Source organism: Lycorma delicatula, chromosome 4 (genome assembly GCF_047948215.1).
Source record: "Lycorma delicatula isolate Av1 chromosome 4, ASM4794821v1, whole genome shotgun sequence".
NCBI lineage: Eukaryota > Metazoa > Arthropoda > Insecta > Hemiptera > Fulgoridae > Lycorma > Lycorma delicatula.
Window position 1 is genome coordinate 27534716 of NC_134458.1, and position 23445 is coordinate 27558160.

The 23445-nt window shown below is 32.7% G+C and overlaps 1 protein-coding gene across 3 annotated transcripts in view; it reads left to right on the plus strand.

Moving 5' to 3' along the window:
• The window catches only part of LOC142323222 (N-acetylglucosamine-6-sulfatase-like), a 57384-nt gene that overhangs the window by 27000 nt on the left and 6939 nt on the right, over positions 1-23445 (plus strand). For all 3 annotated transcript variants that reach the window (XM_075362579.1, XM_075362581.1, XM_075362580.1), the window contains 3 exons: positions 7954-8155; positions 16581-16906; positions 19983-20102. In XM_075362579.1, coding sequence (XP_075218694.1) covers positions 7954-8155; positions 16581-16906; positions 19983-20102 — 648 coding nt within the window. The remainder of the gene's footprint in view (positions 1-7953; positions 8156-16580; positions 16907-19982; positions 20103-23445) is intronic.

Below are 23445 nucleotides of genomic sequence, written 5' to 3' on the forward strand. Positions count from 1 at the left end.
TTTCCTGAATTCATCTCTATCTTGTATGATATCTTCTGTAATCTTCATTCCTCCAGGTCCTTTTGGGTGTTTTACCCAGTTGGTCATTGCTTTCATCTGTGTAAGGTGGTTGAAGATCCTTTTGGTCAGTCTGTCATTGTCCATTCTTTCAAGATGTTGGTAGAATTTTGCACCTCTCTTCCGCATGTGTCTGTGAGTCTCTTGTGTGTTTGTAGAGGCTCTCATTCATCCGTATTTTCCAGGTGCCATCTTCTGTTTTCCTTGGTACTTATATTTTCCTGAGTATTCGCCTTTCTTTTTTCTCAATTTCTTGTTTTTCTCTTTCTTGTTGAGTTTTAGGTATTCCAATACATATAGCCCTTCCGGTTGATGACCATGTTCTAAAGTCTGATTTTGGTTTTGTAGGATATGCTGCATTTGTTGTATCTGTTTTGTGTAATTCCATTTGCTCATTCCAATTTTTGTAATGTGCTCTGTGTTTGCTGTTTTATCCAGTCCACTGGGTTGCATCCATTCTCCTAAATACTTAAATTTGTCTATTCTTTTGATGTTACTATATTTCGTCTTCATGTACTTTCCTTTTGGTGTTTAGTTTCCATGATTCAGTTTTTTCGTTAGAGATTTTTAGGCTGGTTTTTCTAGTGATTTCTTGTATTTTTTTGATCATTACCTGCGCTTCCTCGCTGTTCTGCGCTAGTAAGGCGATATCATTTGCAAACACTAAACAATCTATTACCAGATTGTTTAATTGTAGCCTGTTGATGTCTTCTTTTTCTAGTTCTTGTTTTCGTGTTATTATTTTTCCCAGAATTAGGTTGAATATAATGGGTGATAGCCCATCACCTTGTATCATTCCTGTTTTTATTTCAAGCAATTCTGAAATTTCTCCAAGGAATTTAACTTTGGAGGTAATTTAGGGTTTGTTTGAATAGAGTTCTTGTTTTCCTGTCGATGCTGAATTCTTTTAGTGTTTTAAAGAGCGATTTTCTGTCAATGGAATCATGTGCTTTTTTGAAGTCTACAAATGTGACTACGGTGTTGTGGTGCATCTTAGTGCTTGGTCCTTCAAGATGTTATTGAGGCTGAAGATTTGTTCAGCGCAGGATCTGCCCTTTCTGAATTCTTGATATTCTCCTATTAGATGGTCTGCTTGTTCGTTAACTCTGTGTAGTAGACCTTTGGATAGGATTTTGTAGATTACAAGAAGTGATATTCCTCTATATTTGTTGGTGTCTGTTCAATTTTCTTTCTTGTGCAGTGGGGGGATGAGCTCTCATTTCCAGTAATCTGGTATCTTCTCTTTCTTCCATACCTCCTCACGGATCGATGTATTTTCTTCACAACGGTTTTTTCTGTTTTAGTATTTCTGATATGATACCATCTTCTGGTGTTTTGTTGTATTTTGTGTCTTTAGTATTTTTATGATGAATTGAATTTCTTCTTCTGTAGGTGGTTCTGATTCCATATTAGGGTTTTTATTTGTTCTGAATCTAAGTTGTTTCTTGGGTTCATCATAGTAGAGTAGTGTCTGAAAATAGTCTGCAAGTATTTGGCCGTTTTCCTTGTTGAGTGCCAGTTTTCCATCCCTTTTCCTAAAGCATAAGCTTGCTGGCTGGTATCCTCATAGTTCTTCTTTGAAGGTTTTGTAGAAACTAGTGTTATGCATCTTGAAGTCTTTCTCTGTTTTTCCCAGTCGTGTCTTGTCGTATTTTCTCTTGGTGTATCTTTTGTTTTCATTGTTTCCTAAATTTGTTCCATTTGTTCTCTATTTTGTTGAAGTACCAGACTTTCCATGCTTTTGCTCTTTTCTCCAGAACCTTATTGCATTCTCCATTTCACCATCTCTGCCTCTGTTTCCTTTTTGGTTCTGCTATTCTTTTCGTTGTCTTGGTAAGGTTTCTTTAATCTTGTTCCAATCTTTGCCTAAATTTTCTGTTCAAAATACATTTCTTGATAATATCCTAATGTTTCCATATCTATTCTGGGTTTTCTTGGTATTCGCAGTTTGGGTCTATTTGGTTGGAATCTAACTTTTATTACAAAAAAGAATTTTTTTATTTACAAAAGTAATCTGAATTAATGTTGATTCTTCTTTTTCTTTTGACGTTTATAAGTTCCTTTCAATTTCTAGTTGTTATTGTTACATGGTCTATTTGGAATTCTTCCATTTTAGAGTTTGGGGAGGCCCTTGTTTTTTTCTCCCTTGTGAGGACTTTGAAGTACATTGATATTAGTTTTAGGTTAAACATTCTGCAGAAGGAAATTAGTCTTTCTCCATTTCTATTTGTTGTCTTGTGGGCAGGGTATTCTCCCACAGTTTTTCTGTTTCTTTTCCTTGCTGATTTGGATGTTGAAATTGCCAACTAGTATTTTGACATAGTGTTGGTAGTGTAAACTTTATTTCCTAATTTGAACAACATGGTTGATATTCTTTCCGAAGACAATGAGAAGTCGATGATAGCTTCTGTGATGTTCTTTACTATGAATGCTGTTGCTAAGACATTTGCTCCATTGCTGTTCTTAGCTGGTTTTCCTTTGTAGATTCTATAGTTCCCAGTATTTATGGGTAATTCATCTCTGAATCTTTTTTCTTTGAGTGCGAGGATGTTGATGTTACATTCGTCTAGAGTATCTGTTAATTGTTTAAATTTGCCTGTTTGTACAAGTGTATTTACATTGTGTTCCAAGTAGATGTTTTTTCATGGAGCAGAATTTGTAGTGAAAGATCCAGAAAGCTCCAATACTTCCATAAATGTGGTTCTGGATTCTCCAGAATCCGATGACCCAGTTGCACTGCTCATTTTAGGTGATGCAGTGAGGGATTTTCGTTGTTGATTACCCCCTGGAATAGTTATTAGATTTAGTTTGTCCATCATGCATAAGTTAAAGTTAGGTTGTGGAGGATAGGTCTCTTTATTCTTCATGATTAAAATTGGGGTTGTAAGCCCCAGTGCTTCTTCCGCTTTAGTTCAATGAGGTCCTATGACCCTCATTTATCCTACAGCACCATATGGAGGCTCAAATATTGGAAAACTCCTTCCAGAATTGCTTTACACCTTTGTAGGAATTTGGAGTTTATTTCTGTGGAAACTGCAAAAACAGCACACAAAATATTGGCTTTTGCAAAGGTTGAAAAATATGCTTTCTTAACACTTTCCCTACTGAATGCCATATGTGTGAAGCATGGTGTATCCAATGGACTAACCTACACTTAGACTCTCATTGCATACCAATGTACGAGACATGCTTCAAAAGTAAAGGCCAATTGGTAACAAAATGATAACAGTTGAAAAAATGAAAAATTTATTAGTGGTTTCAAATACTTACAATTTACTGTATTTTTCTACATAATCACCATTTTGTTCCAAACACTTTTAATATTTTGAACAACCTTCTTCAAATCCACTGTAAAAATTCCGCTGCCTGGGATTGTAACCACTCTTGCACCATTATTTTCAACTCTTCATTTTCCTAATCATTGAAATGCAAACCAGTTTTTAAGAAGTAGGAAGTGCTGGTAGTCACTGGGCATGATATCAGGGATGTTAATGGAGATGATAAAAAATCTCCCATCTGAATTTTTTAATTATTTCTTTTGTTCATGCAGCCATATGTGATGTGTGTTATTGTGAAGAAGAACAATTCCTGATCTCAGCATTCCCCGTAATTGGTTTTGAATGGCACGACATAGTTTAGAAAGTGTTTCACAATAGACTTGTGATGTGGTGGATGTTTCAAGGTTCCATGAAATCAGTCAAAATCCACCCTTTTGATCCCAAATACAGTTGCCGTGATTTTCGTTCAAGACTGGGTTTGTTTGAATTTTCTTCATTTTAGTTCAACTGGAATGACGCATAGATTGTTGTGTCATCTCTGTGTTAAACAACCTCTAAATCCATATTTTGTCAAAAGTGACAATATGGGAAAAGAATTTGTCTCCCTCGCAGCTAAAATAGTCAAGAAAAGCATGTGCAGATGTCATTCTGTGATCTTTGTGAGCACTTGTCAACATTTTCAACATCCATCGTGCACACCATTCACAATAGCCTAGACTGTCAGTCACAATTCTGAACAATATTGCCTTTGAAACTTTTGGAAATTCTAGAGAAAGATTGCTAATTATAAAGCAATGATTTTCTCTCACTTTTGCATCCACCCAACAAGATCATCAGCCCGAACACTTTGCTTGTCACTTCTCTGTTCGTCATGAACATTTGAATGGCCTTCTTTATACTCACAACAATCATTGCCTGACTTTTCCTTCACTCATTGCAGTAGGCCCACATGTTTCACACAATTGACAGTGAATTTCAGTAGCATTATGTCCCCTTGCATTTAGAAATCAAATCACTGATTGATCTTCATAACTGGCAGGATTTATTATTACCACACTCATTTTAACTCACTGTCTCACAAAGGAGAATAACTATGAATTGATGGCAATGTGGCAGTTGCATGCCCAACAGATCACTTAAAGCTATTGTGCATGCGTGAACCAATCAGTGTTGCCAATCATTATTTTTAACTCATCAGCCTTGACAGAGAGTTTGGACCACTCCTCATATAATGGATTACCTTGCCACAAGCCAAAAATTATTTTTTTTGTTTTTCATCGATTAAGACTTAAAACCACTATAAACAAGGCCTAAACCTTTTATTAATGTTATTTACTTTTAAATCTGATCATTTTGTATGTTACCTGTTTGACATTCTATAGGGGTTTTCTACTATGGATAAATATATAGATAATATGTTATAGAGATTGACCATCACAAATATTGACGGTCAAAATAAATATATTTTGTAAATACAGTAAGTATCGTTTATAGTGACATCGGATATAATGAAATATCGGATAGTGACCAAAAACTTGTCTCTTGGTTGGTTGGGTATGCTGTTAATACATAAATACTGTATGTATATTGTTTATAAACGGTTGTAGTGACATATCGGTTATTATGACTTATTTCATGACAGTGTGCGACTGCACTGTGCCAACATGATGCAAGACCTTCTCAAGCAATTCAAGTGGGAAGTTTTCGACTATCCACCATATAGTCCAGACATAGCACCTAGTGATTTTCACCTCTTTCAAGAACTGAAGGCATGGTTGGGCGGACAGCACTTCGCCACAAACACAGAACTTCAGGAAGTTGTCAAGATATACCTTATCTCACTGGCAACAAACTTCTTTGAAGGGGGCATAAGAAAGTTGGTGTCATGATACAACAAATGCCTCAATTATTTTGGCAATTATGTAGAAAAATAAGTTAAATACTACTTAACTTTTAGTAATAAAATCATTTTGTTATGTCAATGTGTTTTTTTTTATAGCCCATTGGGTGTTGAAAAAAAAACAGCCTTATATAATCAAAGTGGCTTTCTATGTGTGGAATAGTAAGAAATCGTTTGATCTTTATGATGTATTCCACTTATTTTTTTGTTATGAGCAATAACCATGAAGAGCTTAGTTACAACTTAGCCTCTTTTCTTAATTACTTCTGTTCCAGGTCTTGCGGAAATTGTGAGAACATTTCTCTTATCTTTCCACTTTCTTATCTTTCCAATGACAGTTACAAAGTCTTTCTGGCGGCTTCTGCATTCACATTTCTTTATCTTTGCACTAATAACCACTTCTTGGTTTCCAGCTTGATTTGTCTGTAAGGTCCCACACAAATTCGTCTGGTTTTGCATGAGGTTCTCTGATAGGTCTACACTATTACAGAAGTTATCTAAAAAAAGTGAGTGTTCCTTCCTGATGTAATCTTGCATCAAGCAAGTCACAACTTCAAAGCAGTGAACTTTTTATATTTACAATTATCTACCTTTCTTACCATTCAAAACTTGCTGTACAGCGAGTTTTGAAAATGAATTATATCTGAAACATGACAACATGTGATGTAATTACGACAAAGTTAATAAAGGTAGGTAATATTGCACTTAGTATAAAAATTTTGATAAAATACCTTTACCTGTATATATGAGAATATTTAAAACGTTACTATCTGGACTGCAAAGCTTGTAGAACGTAATTCCATACTTGTGTCATTTATTTTGAATATATTGTCAAAATAATTTACCACAAAAAAAATTACCCAACAAATGCTTCAGAATATTATTTATTTTATGTAACTTATCATCTGTAGGATCTATCTCATCATCATAAAAACAGACACCTGAGTATTACCTCAAACCTACTAAGACATTCTTTTTCTGAAAATCGGATGTTCATAAAGTTCTGAAGTAGACCAACAGCTTATCATGCTAGGGAAATATAAGTTGTCCATGAGCATGCAAAGACCTAAGAACTTTTTGATCTCATCTGATGTAACAGGCTACCACCATTGCATAATCAAATGCACTGGACACATCCAGGCTACAGTTAAGTTAAAAAGGGCTTCGTCAAAAAATTGTAAAAATTTTCAATAAGATCTGTGGATTGAAAATGTACCTCTTCTTCAACAAAGTTGTGGATGAGAGGAGCTTCATTTGTATTAATCCAGATGGCTTTTTGGATGTGGCAGTTATCATGGATATGTTCCACAACAAACAGAGCATTTGGATCATTAGCAATGTTTTCGATATTCACTGTGTTATTGTTTTCTACTTCAGACTCAAAATCTAAATCATCTTGCATGGGGATATTTGGCTTTAGGGCTACACCAAAATCTATATTTATCAGTTCAAAAAGCCCATTCTCACCTTCATCACTTCCATTGTCTGATTCTGAGTCAGGAATATACTCATTAGTACCATTAGAACTAAATAAGGAACTTTCATTGCTACAGTCACAGCCAATCCAATGATCAATTTCACTGTCCGTACATTTTCTTTTTGTACCACGCTCCATCACTCAGTAAATGCATAAAACAGTTAGAACATTAAAAATAACAAAGTAACACAAGAAGCAGGAATTTTTAGGTTAGTTACTAAGCAAAACAACAGGTCCGTCAACTTTCAATTTGCAATAAAAAAATAAAATAAAAATTCCCACACTGGTACCAGTCAACCCATATTTGTGACAGACAATCCAATAGACTGACATGCAACAATATAGACAATAAAGTAACCATCTGGCTATGAAAGTTCATTTAATAAAGGAAAGTCTTTGTTACAAATGTGACATCAGGCTGTGGGTTACTCCTCGAGTACCACGTAAATGTGATGTTGGTCTAGGGGTAAATTCTGCGTCACACATATGTGACATCGGTCTATTTTTAATGTTGATTTTTAGGTTCAGTAACGAATGTGTTAAAACAATTCTTCTTGGTCTACTTTCAACCACATTAAACAATACACATCTAACATTAAGAAGAGGTTTTGTGAAATTTAAATCTGTACGCTGGTGATTTTTTCTCAGTAAAATCAATAGTTTTCAAGATGTTTAAAAAAATACTTTTTCATCCATTTAGGGCAAGTCCCAAATGTGTTTTGGCAATATACAAGTATTATAGTGTCTTACAGACACCACTTTGAGTCAATCAAATAATAAAATCATAATTTGGTTAAATTTATAATCTTAACCCTAATTTTATTAGGCTACATGTACATAATTTGCACCAATTTCTAAAAGAAGTTATAATTACACATATGTCCCCACATTCAATTATATATATTAAATGTTTATGATAATTTTTATTTGTATATATTTTAATTTAACTAACCAAAAAAACATTAAAAACATTTGAAAAAAAAATTATGATGAAAATGTTGATTTTTCTTATGATGAAGTTGTTTACTTCCCAATATTTGTAATTATAGTAGAAAGTTACTTATTAAAAAAAGGAAGAACATTATATGCAATGGTTAGTATATGTTTTTGAAATATAATGTTTGTGGTTTAGCTACTACTTAAATACTTCAAAAAATATATATCTATATGGTAAAATAATAATTGTAATTAAATATAAATATAAATTGCAATTAAATATTCAATTGTAATTAAATTTTCAGACAAAACACTGGCTAACAAGAATGCCTCCCAATCCACTTACTGCTAAAACTGTGAAAACTTTAGATCAGATACAGCAGTTGCGTTGGGAAACACTTCTTTCAGTCGATGACCTTGTGGAGTCTGTGGTGACTGAACTTCAAGCAAAATCAATCCTGAATGATACATACATTTTATTTACATCTGATAATGGATTTCATCTTGGTAATTATTTTACTTTAGTTAATTTATTCTCAATTTTTTCCCTGTACAGAGTCAGCAACATGGCAGTTATTCCTTCATCTTTTTTTTTATAAATCCTCTGGACTTAATTAAACATATTCCATATCATTGAGTATCATGTTTCTCATTGTTAGCTTGGGTTTATCTCTCTTTATCTTGACATTGATTTCAAAATAAAATAGTTCTTGTACTATTCAGCAATGCTTCTCCTCCCTTGTCTCCATCATCATCCAAAACGTTGCTTCCTCATCTTGTTTAACATACTTGTAATTTTCATGTTGTCTCTTATACCATTGTTTTACTTACTGTCCCTCATTGATATCTGCAATAACATTCTTTCTTCCTTCACATTAACAGTCCAATATTCACAGCCTTATAACAAACTCTGTCATGTGGCTTGCTTGTACATTCTTCCTTTAAATTCTTTAAGTAATTTGTCCTTTAAAATGTATGACATGTCTGGCTATTTTGACCATCCTAATTTTTTCTTGCCATATGAGATCTACCATGTATCTTTGATTTTACTGAGGCATTGCTTCAAAATATCTGGATATTTAATTATATTTAGGTATAAGGATGTAGCAATGCCACTGCCTAGTAACATATCACAGCAGTGACCCTGCATGGACATGATGACCTCCTTCCCCCCCTCAGACATGATACTCAAGTTCCTTCCACTGAGGTACAACTGCATCATCCTCAACAAGTAAGGTGAAATGGCTCGCTCCTCCAACTGCCGCAATATGGCCTCCCACCTCACCACATTGAATGCATTAGTAACATCCAGGAAAACAACCAGGGGAATCTTCCTCACGTTCCTAGACCCCCCGGGCTGCCACCTCCACCACCTCTGTCACTTTTTAACAGCATCCACTGTGCTTCTTCCTTTCCGGAAGCCATATTGCTTGTCCAAGAATCCTCCAGTTCTCTCTAACTCCTCTTGCAGCCTGTTTGTCAGAATAACTTCAAAAAGTTTCCCCAGGCTACCAGTTACTCAAATCAGCCTGTAACTCATTAGACCACCTCCCTTAAGGAAGAGAACCACTCTCACCATCTTCCATGGTGTTGGGAATCTCTCCTTAAACAGGCATTCATTAAATACTTTCAAAAAAGTGATTGGGGAGGCCTCCACCTTTGCCATCCTCATTGCCTCCAGAGGCACTCCATCCACCCCTGGGCTCTTACTAGGACAGAGTTGAGAGACCATGTACCACAGCTCCTCCGAAACACAGAATCTCTGTGGCTGCCAACTCACTCCATCTTGGCATCTCATCTCTCGGTAACAGGTTTCCCACAGTTGCACCTCAGCAAGCCTGGGGAGTGATCTTCCCAGCCTCTTTGTTACCAATTCGTATGCTATGCCCCAGGGTTCTCCTCCAGCTGGGTACAGATCTCCCTCCATCTATTCTGCTTGGCTTTGTTGATGGCTTTCAGAGGCTCCTTGCAGAATTTTTCCATTCTGCCATAGCTCTCTCTATCGCCTAGGATCAGTGATCTGGAGCATGCCCAACTGCTTCTCTGCCTGCACCTTGTGACATATGACTGGTGTCTCTTTCATAGAATTTTCAACTTTCACACTTTCTTTGGCAGAGGGACCACATAAAAATCTCATCCAAGGGAACCTTTGTCTTCAAAAAACAAAGCAAAGAAAGAGTTTCGAGTCTAGCAAAAAAGAAAAGTCTGATCGAATCAAGTTTCAACTGAAAATTAGTGCAGTGATACTAAAATACTTGGTTATAAAAAGTAAAGAATGGAGTCTAGAAAGATTAGTCCTTTCGTGATGGTTTGATGCATCATGGAAACTGCAGGAGGACCAGTAAAAGAAGTTAGAAAGACTGCTGTAGGATTGTTCATTGAAACCATTAATAATTTACAATCATCACAGTTACTCAAGGTGAAGAAGATTTAAGTATTGGACATTGAGGTTACACTGCATAGTACATTAAATATGTCAAAGGGTGTAGTCGTGTGCAGGGACTTCTTGTACTGTACAGAGGAGAAGATTGTCGAGGAACTGAATGAACAGGGAGTTGTAGTGTGTCGATGATTGAAAACATGACACAATATACAAGTTTTACCCTTCGTGTTGCATGTTTTGTCATCTAATAAACTAAAGTGTCCAGAAAAAATTAAAACTGGCTTCCACAGATCAGACGTCTGTCCGTTCATCCCAACTCCATCATGATGCTTTGGATGACAGAGATTTGAAAATACTGCAGCATGTTATAAAGGAAAGAGATCTTTTGCTTGTGTAAATGGTCTTGATCATCACCTAGCTAGATCATGAAACTTTCCATTGTACGAGGAAGAAGTAGCAATCCAAGAGGTAAAAACCATTCAAAAGGTAAATTACTTTGAAGCAAAGAAAATTGTTCAAAATAGATTCACGAAGGTAATGTCATATGTACAGATTGCTGCAGCTCCTGCAGCTTTTTTCAAACTGAAAGATGTAATTGCAGAGTTAGCACTGGCATTAGCTAGTATGGTTTAACATATTAATAAAAAATTTAATAAACGACCAACCAGAGTAGACAGCCCAAAACCAGTAAAGAAGACAGCAGATGTGATCAAACAAAAGAAGTTCTTCTCCACCAAGGAACAAGGTGAAGGAAAGTGAAGCCAAAGTAGTCAAAGTACAGATTGTAGAAATCCCCATTTCAGAAATTGAAAAAGAAGAGATAATAATGTTAAAAAAAGAGTGTTGTACAAGCAACAATGGAGTCCCTGAAAGCACAGAGGCCTCTAAAAGAAATAGTGAGCACTTAAGCCACGCCAAACATTTTAGCAGGGAGTGCATCAAGTCTAGACTCTGATGCAATGCTCATTGTTCCATCTAGTTTAGTATCATCTTATACCAGCTGAAAAACATCCTCTGAGATTTATTGCGGAGATGGATCAGAAGATTCCTTGTCTGAGGCTTCAGGCATCCTGGAATCAGAGGTGGAGGCCGCCAGGAGGATGGAGAAAAAAGCAAAAAAGAATGCTCTAAGAGTAAAGCTAGGCAATAGATCATGTGCATATAGTCAGTTTTATAAGTTTTTTGACTTTGAGTTCTTTTAGTTATAAGTCTTTTGAGCATAGGATGAGTTTTTAATAATTGCAGGACTTCAAAGCCATTTTTATAGATTTAACAACATTTCTTTAGAAATGGAATGTATGTTTTTAAATGACATAAGCCCTACACACCCTTGTCATCTTGTGTTCGTCTGGGGTTTTAATATGCTATGACAAGTCTATTTCTTGATGATATGACTGACAAGACTAGTCATTCGATTAGGTTGCTAGTTATTGTATCAGGTAGGAAAAGAATTTTTTTCTTTTTTGTTTAAAAAAATGGCTAATGACCATAGCAGTTGATGCCCACAATGCCTATAACCCCCTAAAAAAGAAAAAAAAGATTAAATCCAGATTTCAGCTAAATAAACTTGAATGTTTAAATTCAGGGTAGGTTGAAAATACAGTTTCTTTTTGTTATCTTTTGAAACTTTTCTCCTGTATAAACCATCTGGCAGACAACTTTTATAAAAATTTGGCCACCAACGTTTAAAACTAATATATCCTCTTACTGGACTTATTTTACAGAAAACTTTGCAAGACAACCTGACAGACAACTTCTTTTATAAAAATTTGATCAACAACTTTTAAAAGTTTGCTAGACTTATTTTACAGAAAACTTTGCCAATGAATTTGTAATAATTTCAATATACTATAAAATGCTATAAATTCTATCAATCATATGAAGTTTAAGTTTAATTTTTCCAAAATCTCTTTCCCAAAGCAAGAAAGGCCCTGTTATCATGTAGTATTGTGAAATTTTGTTTTTATCACCCAGTTACTAGAACATTGCAATAATATTACAATATTGTCCTTGCATTGCTCTTTAAAATTATGATTGAACAATATAAGGTTTTTATATGAGAGGAAATTTCACTTTTGATGCAATGATGTAAAAATGATGATTCTTTATCAAGGTTCCTACTAGTTAAACTATCATGATAAATATAAAACATAGTTGTATTTTTTATTCTCAAATTACAGAAAACACAGACTATCAGTTGCCTCATATAAAAATGTCTTGAACAGGAGTTTTGGGTAAATTTAGTCATCATGAAATCAAAATATAATCCAACAGTTCAATTATCTTTCTTGCATGTACCCGTTACCTCTAATTTTTTTAATAGAATTTCTTACTTTGTTTTTTGTATAACTTTGCTGCTGCAGCTCTCTTTATAACATCATTCAAGTGAGAGTTTTTAATTCTTTATCAAACACTTCACGTACGATGCGTACAGCTGCCTGGGGACACCCAATCTTAAGTTGAAATGACAATTAAAAATTTTGTTATAATATTTATATAATTTTTCATATTATTTTAGGGAATAATGCTATTTGGCTTCCAACATAAAAAGATCAAACTTTTTTTTCTACATTTAAGTCAGCATTTAAATATATAATCTCTTTGGAACTATAACGCAGAACTTAATAAGAAAATGATTTTATGAGATTAAGGACTGATAAAATCACATTACCAGGAATAGCCATTTGTTGAAGGGGCTTTCCTTCTTTCATAAGATTCTTCATTTCTGATGCCAATTTTTTTTTTTGTAGAAGCATCAACGCTTACTTCAGAGCTCAACACTGTAATACACTGCACATTGTTCAAGATAATTTATAACCAAATTACATTAAAGTCAGCTGATTCTAAATGTTGATTACAAGAACAACATATGTCGTGATAGTATGAAGTTTTTGAAATCATTGACTATTTTGTAGACTTGCTACTGCATTTCTGTTCATAAAACTTATGGTTTTTTGTATTCAATAGTGTATTTCAACAGAAAAATTAAAAAAAGACCAAAATAGTTTTAAATGAATGTAATGTATGGTGTTTTTGAAATCACAGATTTAAGTATGATTAAGTCATTCTCACCTTCTCAGAAGGTGAGAATGAAGTGAAAACATCAGAATACCAGTTCTGATGTTTTATATTAACCTGTTAAAATACTGAGCAGTGCCTTACAGATCCCTAGAGTTCTTATCCTGCATTATTAAGGTCCGAAATAAATATCATGTGGTACAGAACACCAAGAACATGTAGGTGTTTACTCTATTTACACTTTAAAAGGCAAACATTTACACTTTAAAAGGCAATAATTAAACCTAAAATTGCACTAATTATATTTAAGAATGTATATTAAATCTTCATCCTACAAATATGAGTACATGTGCTGTACTATAGGTGAGTTCAAGTCAAGATACCCAGCACCACAATAATACCCTTACAGTGCTCTGCACTGAACTATAGTCAATGTGTTAAATGATCTTATATCCCAAAGGTTATTCTGAAGCCAAACTTAAGTGCAGACATGGCCAAAAGTGTTAATGAAATATTTTGTTGAATTCAGCTGTTGCTTTAGAATACAATTTAGAGTAATTAACTGACTAAACCTGTAAATTTTCCTCAGAAGTTCTTGATTATTAAAGTTCCTAACATTAACAAGATGTTATCAAAATTAACACATTATCAGAATCTTTTATAGACACAGAAGTCACATCCAAGTTGTAATACGTACTAGAATGCTACAGATTGGGGCCAATCAAGTTGACAGTTGCAGTTGGTGCTGTGCTTCTTGTGAACTCTGTAGACACCAAATGTTAAAAAATAACAACAAAGCAACAAATAACCAAATCTGCGCTTTGGTTATTTGTTGCTTTGTTGGAACTCCTTTAACTTACAGGTCCTTACAGCTCCTTTGATTACTTCTTTCATTTCCTACTTCCCTCCAACTATTTTCTACTCATATATTTGGACATTATGAAGTTTAATTTCTCTTTAAAAAAAAAAATTACGATTTATATGATATTAAACTTGAATTTAATTTACCATACAATCTGCTAGAGCATTTAATTTGACACATTTTAACACTAATTGTTCTTCTATATCACTTTTACTTCAGAATCGGTGTACCAGAAGAAATCCATATAATTAAAATTCAAGAAGGGCTTCATATCGTACTATTTTAAAAATGTATTCACCTGCATAGAAAATAAAACCCTTTCTTAGAAACATTGATTTTTTTCTCTTTACAGTGTTATACAGTTCATTTTTATAATCTACATATTCTAAAAACAATGGTACTTAATAATCTGTCATTTTTTTGGTGTACCTGCTATCAGCTAATTATTCCTCTGTTGACCTCTATTATTCCTCTGTTGATCGCTCTATCAGCGATAAAGTCTGTTGACCTACAGTAGCGTGCAAATTAATCCGAAGACAGGGAATTTTTTGTTTATTTCTATGTTGTGGCTACACTGCTTGCCATTGATTCTTTAAGTTGTTTGTGTAATGTGAGGCTATTTTTCTTTGGTTATTTAGCAGTTTTCATGTTATAAAGAGTGTTTTGTGAAAGTTTATTTCATTTTTTATTACAAAATCATATTTTTTGTTTTGTGTGTCTTGAATACATATTAATGGACGTAACTCCAAGAAGCATTTGAATTGCTTCTCTTTCTGAGTATACCAATATGACACAACAACAAATAGCTTTTGAGTGTGGTGTTGGACTAGGGACAGTGGATGCTATTTTAAAACAATTCAAAGAAACTGGTTCCTTTTCACTTCAAAAGAAAAGAAAATGTGACCAAGAAAGAAAAACTACTCTAACGCAGGATCAGTAAGAAAAAGTAAATGTGATCCAAAATTATTTGATGTGCACTTAAATTGAGAATTAGCAGCCAATGGAAGAGATTTACATGTGATACTGTTAGACACCTACTTCTTGCAGCTGGACTGAAAGCTTGTAGGCCAGATTTAACACCATCAATGTATAAAAAAAGGTTCGCGTGGGCCAAAGCACATGCTAACTGGACCAAAGTAGACTGGAAACATGTTTTCCAATGAGTCAAATTTTATGCTCAGGGGCAAAGGGTTCCATATGTTAGAAAAGAATCAGATGAAAATACATCACTGGCTCATACCCAACAATCAGTTATAAATCCCCAGAAAAGAATGTTTTTGGGTCGTTTCACATTTGAATGGCTTTGTTCATTACTTCCCGTAGATGGTATATTGAAAACTGATAGATATATCAAGATTTTGAAGGAAATGGTTATGATACAACTTCAAAACAGATTTCCACAAGGCGACAGAGAGTTCCAACAAGATTTGGTACCATGCCATACTGCCAAAAAATTGAAAAAATTTTGAAAGAATGAAGTGCTCCTATGGCCAGGCAACTTGCAACTTCCCAAACTTAAACCTAATTGGAAGTCTTTGGGTAGTAGTCAAAAAATGACTTAAAAATAAATTGTATAACAACAGTTGATCTTGTTAAAGCAATAAATTGGTAGGTTTCATGATGAAAAAATGAAAAAAATGTGTAGTACACTTGTTGAATCAATGCCAAATTGTGTACGTGAAGTGTATAAGAATAAAGGAGATATTAGTTATTAGACATATTCATAAATTGTACAGGTGTAATTTTTTCCTAAATAAAGTTACTTTTTATTAAATAACATCTGTGTTCGGATTAATTTACGCACTACTGTATATCAAAAGTTAAAAATTTATGGTAAGAAAATGGGTCCCAATTTGGATAATATCATATATTTCTTGATCCTATCTCAAGAAATATATTAAAAACAGAAGAAAGGAGGAGAAATTACATTGAAAAAAGAAATTCTTTTGTTTTAAAGAATGGGACATTGATAAAAAAAAATAATAATAAAACAGTTATGATATTGGTATCTGGTAGGTTGCTTTTAGTTCTTTATTTACAGCTAAATTCCATTCAATTAAATTTCATTAGTTTTTAGTCAGTTAATTTAATGGTTTGGCAGTGGTAATATTTTGTCTGATTTGTAATATTAGAAAGATGTCTTTTTCATACTAACTGCTTCACACTCTCCACAGTGCTTCATATCTTTCAAATGAACTTGAGTTTTCTTGTTTCAGCAATTTTTCTTCTATTATACTAGTCAAAGTTTGTTATGCACACATGGAACACACTTGCCAAACAAACACAATGTCTCTAGAATACATATATAATTAATTAGTCTAACAAAAATTATCTAAATAGCTTATAAATTTAAAGTGCGTGATACAATATACTCTTCATGTAGGAGTGGCCCAGTTTACAGACAACTAGTGCAGATCAGCTTTACAAGTTCTGATTAATTAATTAATTGTCATTGAATGTGTATGACTAATTTTAATTAGATGATTTACAAAATTTTAAAACAATTTAAATTTATTTTAAAAAAAGTTTAAACCATGTTTTGCCATGCTGACATAGCAAAATTTTATTACTGGAAATTTTATTCAAGTTTAGATTTATTTTATAAAGAATGAAAAATATATTATAAGCTGTCATACTACCTTAAGTCTTAACTAATATTTTTTTTGTAGGACAATTTGGATTTGCTTGGGATAAAAGACAGATGTATGAATCTGATATCCGTGTTCCACTACTTTTACGAGGACCAAATATACCTAAGAAGAAAACAAGACTGACACCTGTGGTAAATATTGATATAGCCAGTACCATATTAGATATGGCTGGTATTTCAATTTCTCCAGTTGCTTTTGATGGAATATCTTTCTTAGGAGTAGCAAATGGATCAGATTCAGACAATAGGTCAAGATCATTTCTAATAGAATACCAAGGAGAAAGCAATGAAAATAAAAATTCAATTGACCCAAGATGTCCTTGGATTTATGATAATAATTTAACTGTAAGTATATTTACAAGTTTTTCCACAAATATGTGTTTTAATTTTCTTTAATAATGTAGGTCTTTTCAAATCTTTTACAGTAACTTAGAAATTGTTTTTTTTCCTTACAAGACAATTTTTTTTTATCTAATATGTTATTAAATAAAATAACAAATATGAACAGACAAGAATAACTAAATTAAATACAAAACAAGAAAATGAATTTAATATATGTATACAACAGTCTATTGAGTAAAAAGGTTATTATTAAATTTTTAGAGATAATCTGGAAAACCTTTCTTGTGGCAGTAATATAAATAACTTGTATGGTTACTCACTGTAAAATGCACATAAATACAGGCCTTGTTTATGAAAAATGTCTAGGATTTTAAAAAATGTAGAGAACCATAATTACAAATATAAAGAATAAGATTGTATTCAATTTAAACAAAATATTTCAAGTTGTTTCAAAGCAGAAGAACAGTAGCAGAAGAAATATAAAAGATTCTACGTTGAAAGTCTGTTTACAAGTTTAATGAAAAAGTATCTACAATAAAATTTCACTCTATTCGTGTAATGAATTATTTTTTCTGTGGAACTTAATTAACAAATAATAGCATTTTAAATAAGGCAAAAAATGTCCTTAAATAGAAGTTTTCAGCGTTTCTCTTATGGCTGCTTTTTTCTGATTTGCTGTAGTTATTCCCAGTTATTCGGCATCTGTCTTGAAACAGTTATGAACCTCTTTAATGTGTCATTTTTTAAATGATGAACAAAATTACAAGGCTATACCCTAAAACTGTCAATAGTGATAAACATAGTGACCTAGGAGCATTAAATTTAAACTGCAGTAGTCACAGTAAATACTTCATCAAACACACTGGATGCACACCTACAGATATGAGGAAAACATACTGACGTCACATAGAACAGAATCAACTTCTGCAAACACTTCAATGAAACAGAACACCCATACAAAGACAGTAACCACAAAATGCAATTTTATGCATAGCTCAGTCAAGATTTCAATTGGTTTAAATATATGAAATACATTCACATGCACTAAATGTAAGAAGAACAATGTAATTAATAAATATTTAAATACATTACAAATATATTAAAATATTGTCACTTGTTCGCGGTTTGACAAGGATATTGGGAGGTAGTATATGTAAACGTTTCTTACAAATACAATTTATTATTTCTAAATAACTTATACAAAATATCATTTCAAATTAAATACAAAATTAATTTAATAAAAATTAAATTATAAGTACCAAAATACAATTATGATTTACTATACATTTTATAATAACTAATTGAAACTAATAATGACTTAACAATAAGATAACAATCAAGAAGTCTACAATTCACTTTTACTGTTTACAAAAGAACTACTGTACAGACTTCATAAATGAATAGAATATTGTCACTTTCAGTCGTGTTTTACAAATAACTCGCCGAACAGCTTCTTTTTTTCAACTACTGTCCAAATAATACTCGTGATAGACTCTTCACTCATTTGTTATCAAACACTTACTCCAAATGCTCCTGCACACCGTAATCATTTTTGTCACTAACTGAATTGAATTTGAACTTGTAATTATCATTTTACTAGTCCCTGGCAGAATTTATATCACCTGGCCTGCAGAACCAGTACCCAATTTGTCCTTTTAATTGTTCAAGCATAACAATTTTCATTTTCTGCACGTTTTTATGAGTCCTTTTCTAGAAAGAATCTTCTTTCTTTCATTTTTGTTTCTTCTTTCATTTTCTCTCTCTTTTTTCTTTCTGTATAGAAATGATGTATCATTTGCATCATCCCGTTACACCATCATCAACAGTTACCAACCACTATTAGCATTGTTCAACTTAATTGATCTAGTGACATCTATTTATCAAATGCAGCTTTTTTCAGTAGTATTTATCTGTAATTTACATCACTGTCATTGTTTGTTAAGGGATGGATTTTACCTAACTCAGAACCCTTTTTAACTATACAGAAATTAAGATGAAATTTAAAAAAAATATTTTTTTAATATTTGCATTATAATTGAGAAATATATATAAAAGAAAAGCAAGAAAGGGACAGTAGTTTTAGGAGATAATAGAGTTAAATTAAGGAATTTTAAGTGTATATGAATAATGAAATAAAAAGTCTCTCAAAAGAACTCGAATATTGTTCTCACCTTAAAGTAAACGGATTTGTTAATTTGGCAGTTGGAGGTAAAAAATATTAGTGAAAACAAATACTATTAAAAAAATTATATTTAATGTATAACAGGCTTGCTGAAACTAGGAGATTAGTGTAGATTTTTAAGGACTGCAGTAATACAACAAACCAGTTGAATGACTGGGAAGAAAAAGTAATTACTATTTAAAAGTAGATACATTGACCTTATTACCGACAGGATACATACTGCATTATTACAAAATGGTAAGGAGTACATTAATTTTGTTGCTTTACATCATCTGTCCAAGATTTTTGTATGGCTTTAGTGCATATAAAGCTCCAAAGGTACAACATGCTTTGGTCAGAGTTACTTTCTCTGAGAGTAATAATACTCACTATATAATCAATTCTTATGATTGAATAAGGTGTTCACTTCTAGAGCTGAATATCACCTGCATTTTGTTGAATTTGGTGCAACAGAATATTCAGCTCTGTTAAAAAAGCAACAGAAGACCACTTACTTCATTTCTCTCTTCCCCTACTGAGTGATCTTTCCTGGTATTGGATCTTGTTATTCTTTCAAATTACTGCTTTTTTGGGAGTGACTTGTCAGTCACCTTAGTTGATTTTGTTGTTTTTTTTTGGCATTGGCTATTATGGTCATCAGCCAATAACAAATCCCAACACCATCCTGTGCATCTGGTGTTGCTTATCTTTGGTGATCTACAGGAACCAGATTAAATATGCCTTTGGCTGCTAGCATTTCACCTGACTTCATGCACTTCAATTCACAGGATGCAAATCCTTGAGTTGTTTCAGGCATTGTACCACTGTTAGATTATAAAGAGATGCTGTCCAGAATCAAAAAAAAAAATAAGAAAAAAAATTTCTATGGTTTTAAACTTATGTGGTTTATTGTTACAGCAATGTAGTATTGATGCAGACTGTAAATGTCAAGATTCTAAAAACAATTCATATACATGCCTTCGAAGAATTGACCTGCTGTCTAATAATTTTATATATTGTGAATTTACAGATTCAGAGGTAACATGATTTCTTTAATTTTTTTTAAATATTAATTATATCAGTGCTATTAATATTATGATTATAAATTTTATTATTGAATGAATGTAATTTTTAATTATTATGACTATTTTTTTTTTTTTACTTATTCGTAAAAACATATTAATGAAATGCTTTTTTGTATAATTACATTATTTTACTGTAACTGTTGTGTGTGATAAAAAAACACAGTAAAATTTATATATGTATGTATTAATAATTTAATATGTATGTATAGCATGAGAATCAAAGAATATGACCACAAAATAATATTATTACAGAAAATGTGTTTAAATATTACTCTAAAATAAATTTCTTAAACATGGTTTCAGCTGATAATTCTTTTAATAGAATAAAAAATAATTAAAAATTTTATATCTACCTTACCAGCAAAAAAGATGTGTTTTCTAGAGATTTTTTGGTTATTTCAAACCATCATCAGGAGATAAAAATAATATTATAATAATTTTTTACTTATATTATTTTTATCTCATGATGATGATTTGAAATAAACTGGAAGATCTCGAGAAGACACATATTTTTTACTGGTAAAGGTGGATATAAAATTTTTAATTATTTTTTATTTTCTACTCTTAAAAGTTGACTTCTGCTCATTAATTAATTTTCTTCTTGCTGATGGTAGATAAACAAATTTTCATGTCATCTAAATATTTTACAACAAAGCATTTAGTGAAAATTAAGTCAGCAACAATTTTACCTATTTCACATATAGCATGCACAAGATATATTATTGTTATATTCTAATAAATGGACAAAATTTTGTCAGAAAATATGCACAAAATCCCAATTTCCTTACATTAATTCTGGTTGCTGATAAATCATGGTTCTGAAGAAATGAAATTGTCAGTTTTCAAAACACCACTCGAGCAGAAGAAATCCCTAAATGCACTTGTAACATACCTTTTCATTTACTGTGGTTTGTTCTTGTTGGTAATCTCATAATTCCTTTTTCTAACCACAAAGGCTACAAAGGCAAGTACAGTAATTACATTTCTTGCAAATGAATCTAATTGAAATTTTAAATTGTAGATTTCAAATGGATTCAGTTGCAGATAGACTGGATGTATAGTTTATATATAATGGTGCACTGGCTCTCTTTTATGATACTGGAGATTAAATAATACATATAGCAACTGATAGATTGGTTAATTTTTTTTTTTTTGTCTTCAGTCATTTGACTGGTTTGATGCAGCTCTCCAAGATTCCCTATCTAGTGCTAGTCGTTTCATTTCAGTATACCCTCTACATCCTACATCCCCAACAATTTGTTTTACATACTCCAAACGTGGCCTGCCTACACAATTTTTCCCTTCTACCTGTCCTTCCAATATTAAAGCGACTATTCCAGGATGCCTTAGTATGTGGCCTATAAGTCTGTCTCTTCTTTTAACTATATTCCTCCAAATGCTTCTTTCTTCATCTATTTGCCGCAATACCTCTTCATTTGTCACTTTATCCACCCATCTGATTTTTAACATTCTCCTATAGCACCACATTTCAAAAGCTTCTAATCTTTTCTTCTCAGATACTCCGATTGTCCAAGTTTCACTTCCATATAAAGCGACACTCCAAACATACACTTTCAAAAATCTTTTCCTGACATTTAAATTAATTTTTGATGTAAACAAATTATATTTCTTACTGAAGGCTCGTTTAGCTTGTGCTATTCGGCATTTTATATCGCTCCTGCTTCGTCCATCTTTAGTAATTTTACTTCCCAAATAACAAAATTCTTCTACCTCCATAATCTTTTCTCCTCCTATTTTCACATTCAGTGGTCCATCTTTGTTATTTCTACTACATTTCATTACTTTTGTTTTGTTCTTGTTTATTTTCATGCGATAGTTCTTGCGTAGGACTTCATCTATGCCGTTCATTGTTTCTTCTAAATCCTTTTTACTCTCGGCTAGAATTACTATATCATCAGCAAATCGTAGCATCTTTATCTTTTCACCTTGTACTGTTACTCCGAATCTAAATTGTTCTTTAACATCATTAACTGCTAGTTCCATGTAAAGATTAAAAAGTAACGGAGATAGGGAACATCCTTGTCGGACTCCCTTTCTTATTAGGGCTTCTTTCTTATGTTCTTCAATTGTTATTGTTGCTGTTTGGTTCCTGTACATGTTAGCAATTGTTCTTCTATCTCTGTATTTGAACCCTAATTTTTTTAAAATGCTGAACATTTTATTCCAATCTACGTTATCAAAAGCCTTTTCTAGGTCTATAAACGCCAAGTATGTTGGTTTGTTTTTCTTTAATCTTCCTTCTACTATTAATCTGAGGCCTAAAATTGCTTCCCTTGTCCCTATACTTTTCCTGAAACCAAATTGGTCTTCTCCTAACACTTCTTCCACTCTCCTCTCAATTCTTCTGTATAAAATTCTAGTTAAGATTTTTGATGCATGACTAGTTAAACTAATTGTTCTGTATTCTTCACATTTATCTGCCCCTGCTTTCTTTGGTATCATAACTATAACACTTTTTTTGAAGTCTGACGGAAATTCCCCTTTTTCATAAATATTACACACCAGTTTGTATATTCTATCAATCGCTTCCTCACCTGCACTGCGCAGTAATTCTACAGGTATTCCGTCTATTCCAGGAGCCTTTCTGCCATTTAAATCTTTTAATGCTCTCTTAAATTCAGATCTCAGTATTGTTTCTCCCATTTCATCCTCCTCAACTTCCTCTTCTTCCTCTATAACACCATTTTCTAATTCATTTCCTCCGTATAACTCTTCAATATATTCCACCCATCTATCGACTTTACCTTTCGTATTATATATTGGTGTACCATCTTTGTTTAACACATTATTAGATTTTAATTTATGTACCCCAAAATTTTCCTTAACTTTCCTGTATGCTCCGTCAATTTTACCAATGTTCATTTCTCTTTCCACTTCTGAACACTTTTCTTTAATCCACTCTTCTTTCGCCAGTTTGCATTTCCTATTTATAGCATTTCTTAATTGCCGATAGTTCCTTTTACTTTCTTCATCATTAGCATTCTTATATTTTCTACGTTCATCCATCAGCTGCAATATATCGTCTGAAAACCAAGGTTTTCTACCAGTTCTCTTTCTTCCGCCTAAGTTTGCTTCAGCTGATTTAAGAATTTCCTTTTTAACATTCTCCCATTCTTCTTCTACATTTTCTACCATATCTTTTTTACTCAGACCTCTTGCGATGTCCTCCTCAAAAATCTTCTTTACCTCCTCTTCCTCAAGCTTCTCTAAATTCCACCGATTCATCTGACAACTTTTCTTCAGGTTTTTAAACCCCAATCTACATTTCATTATCA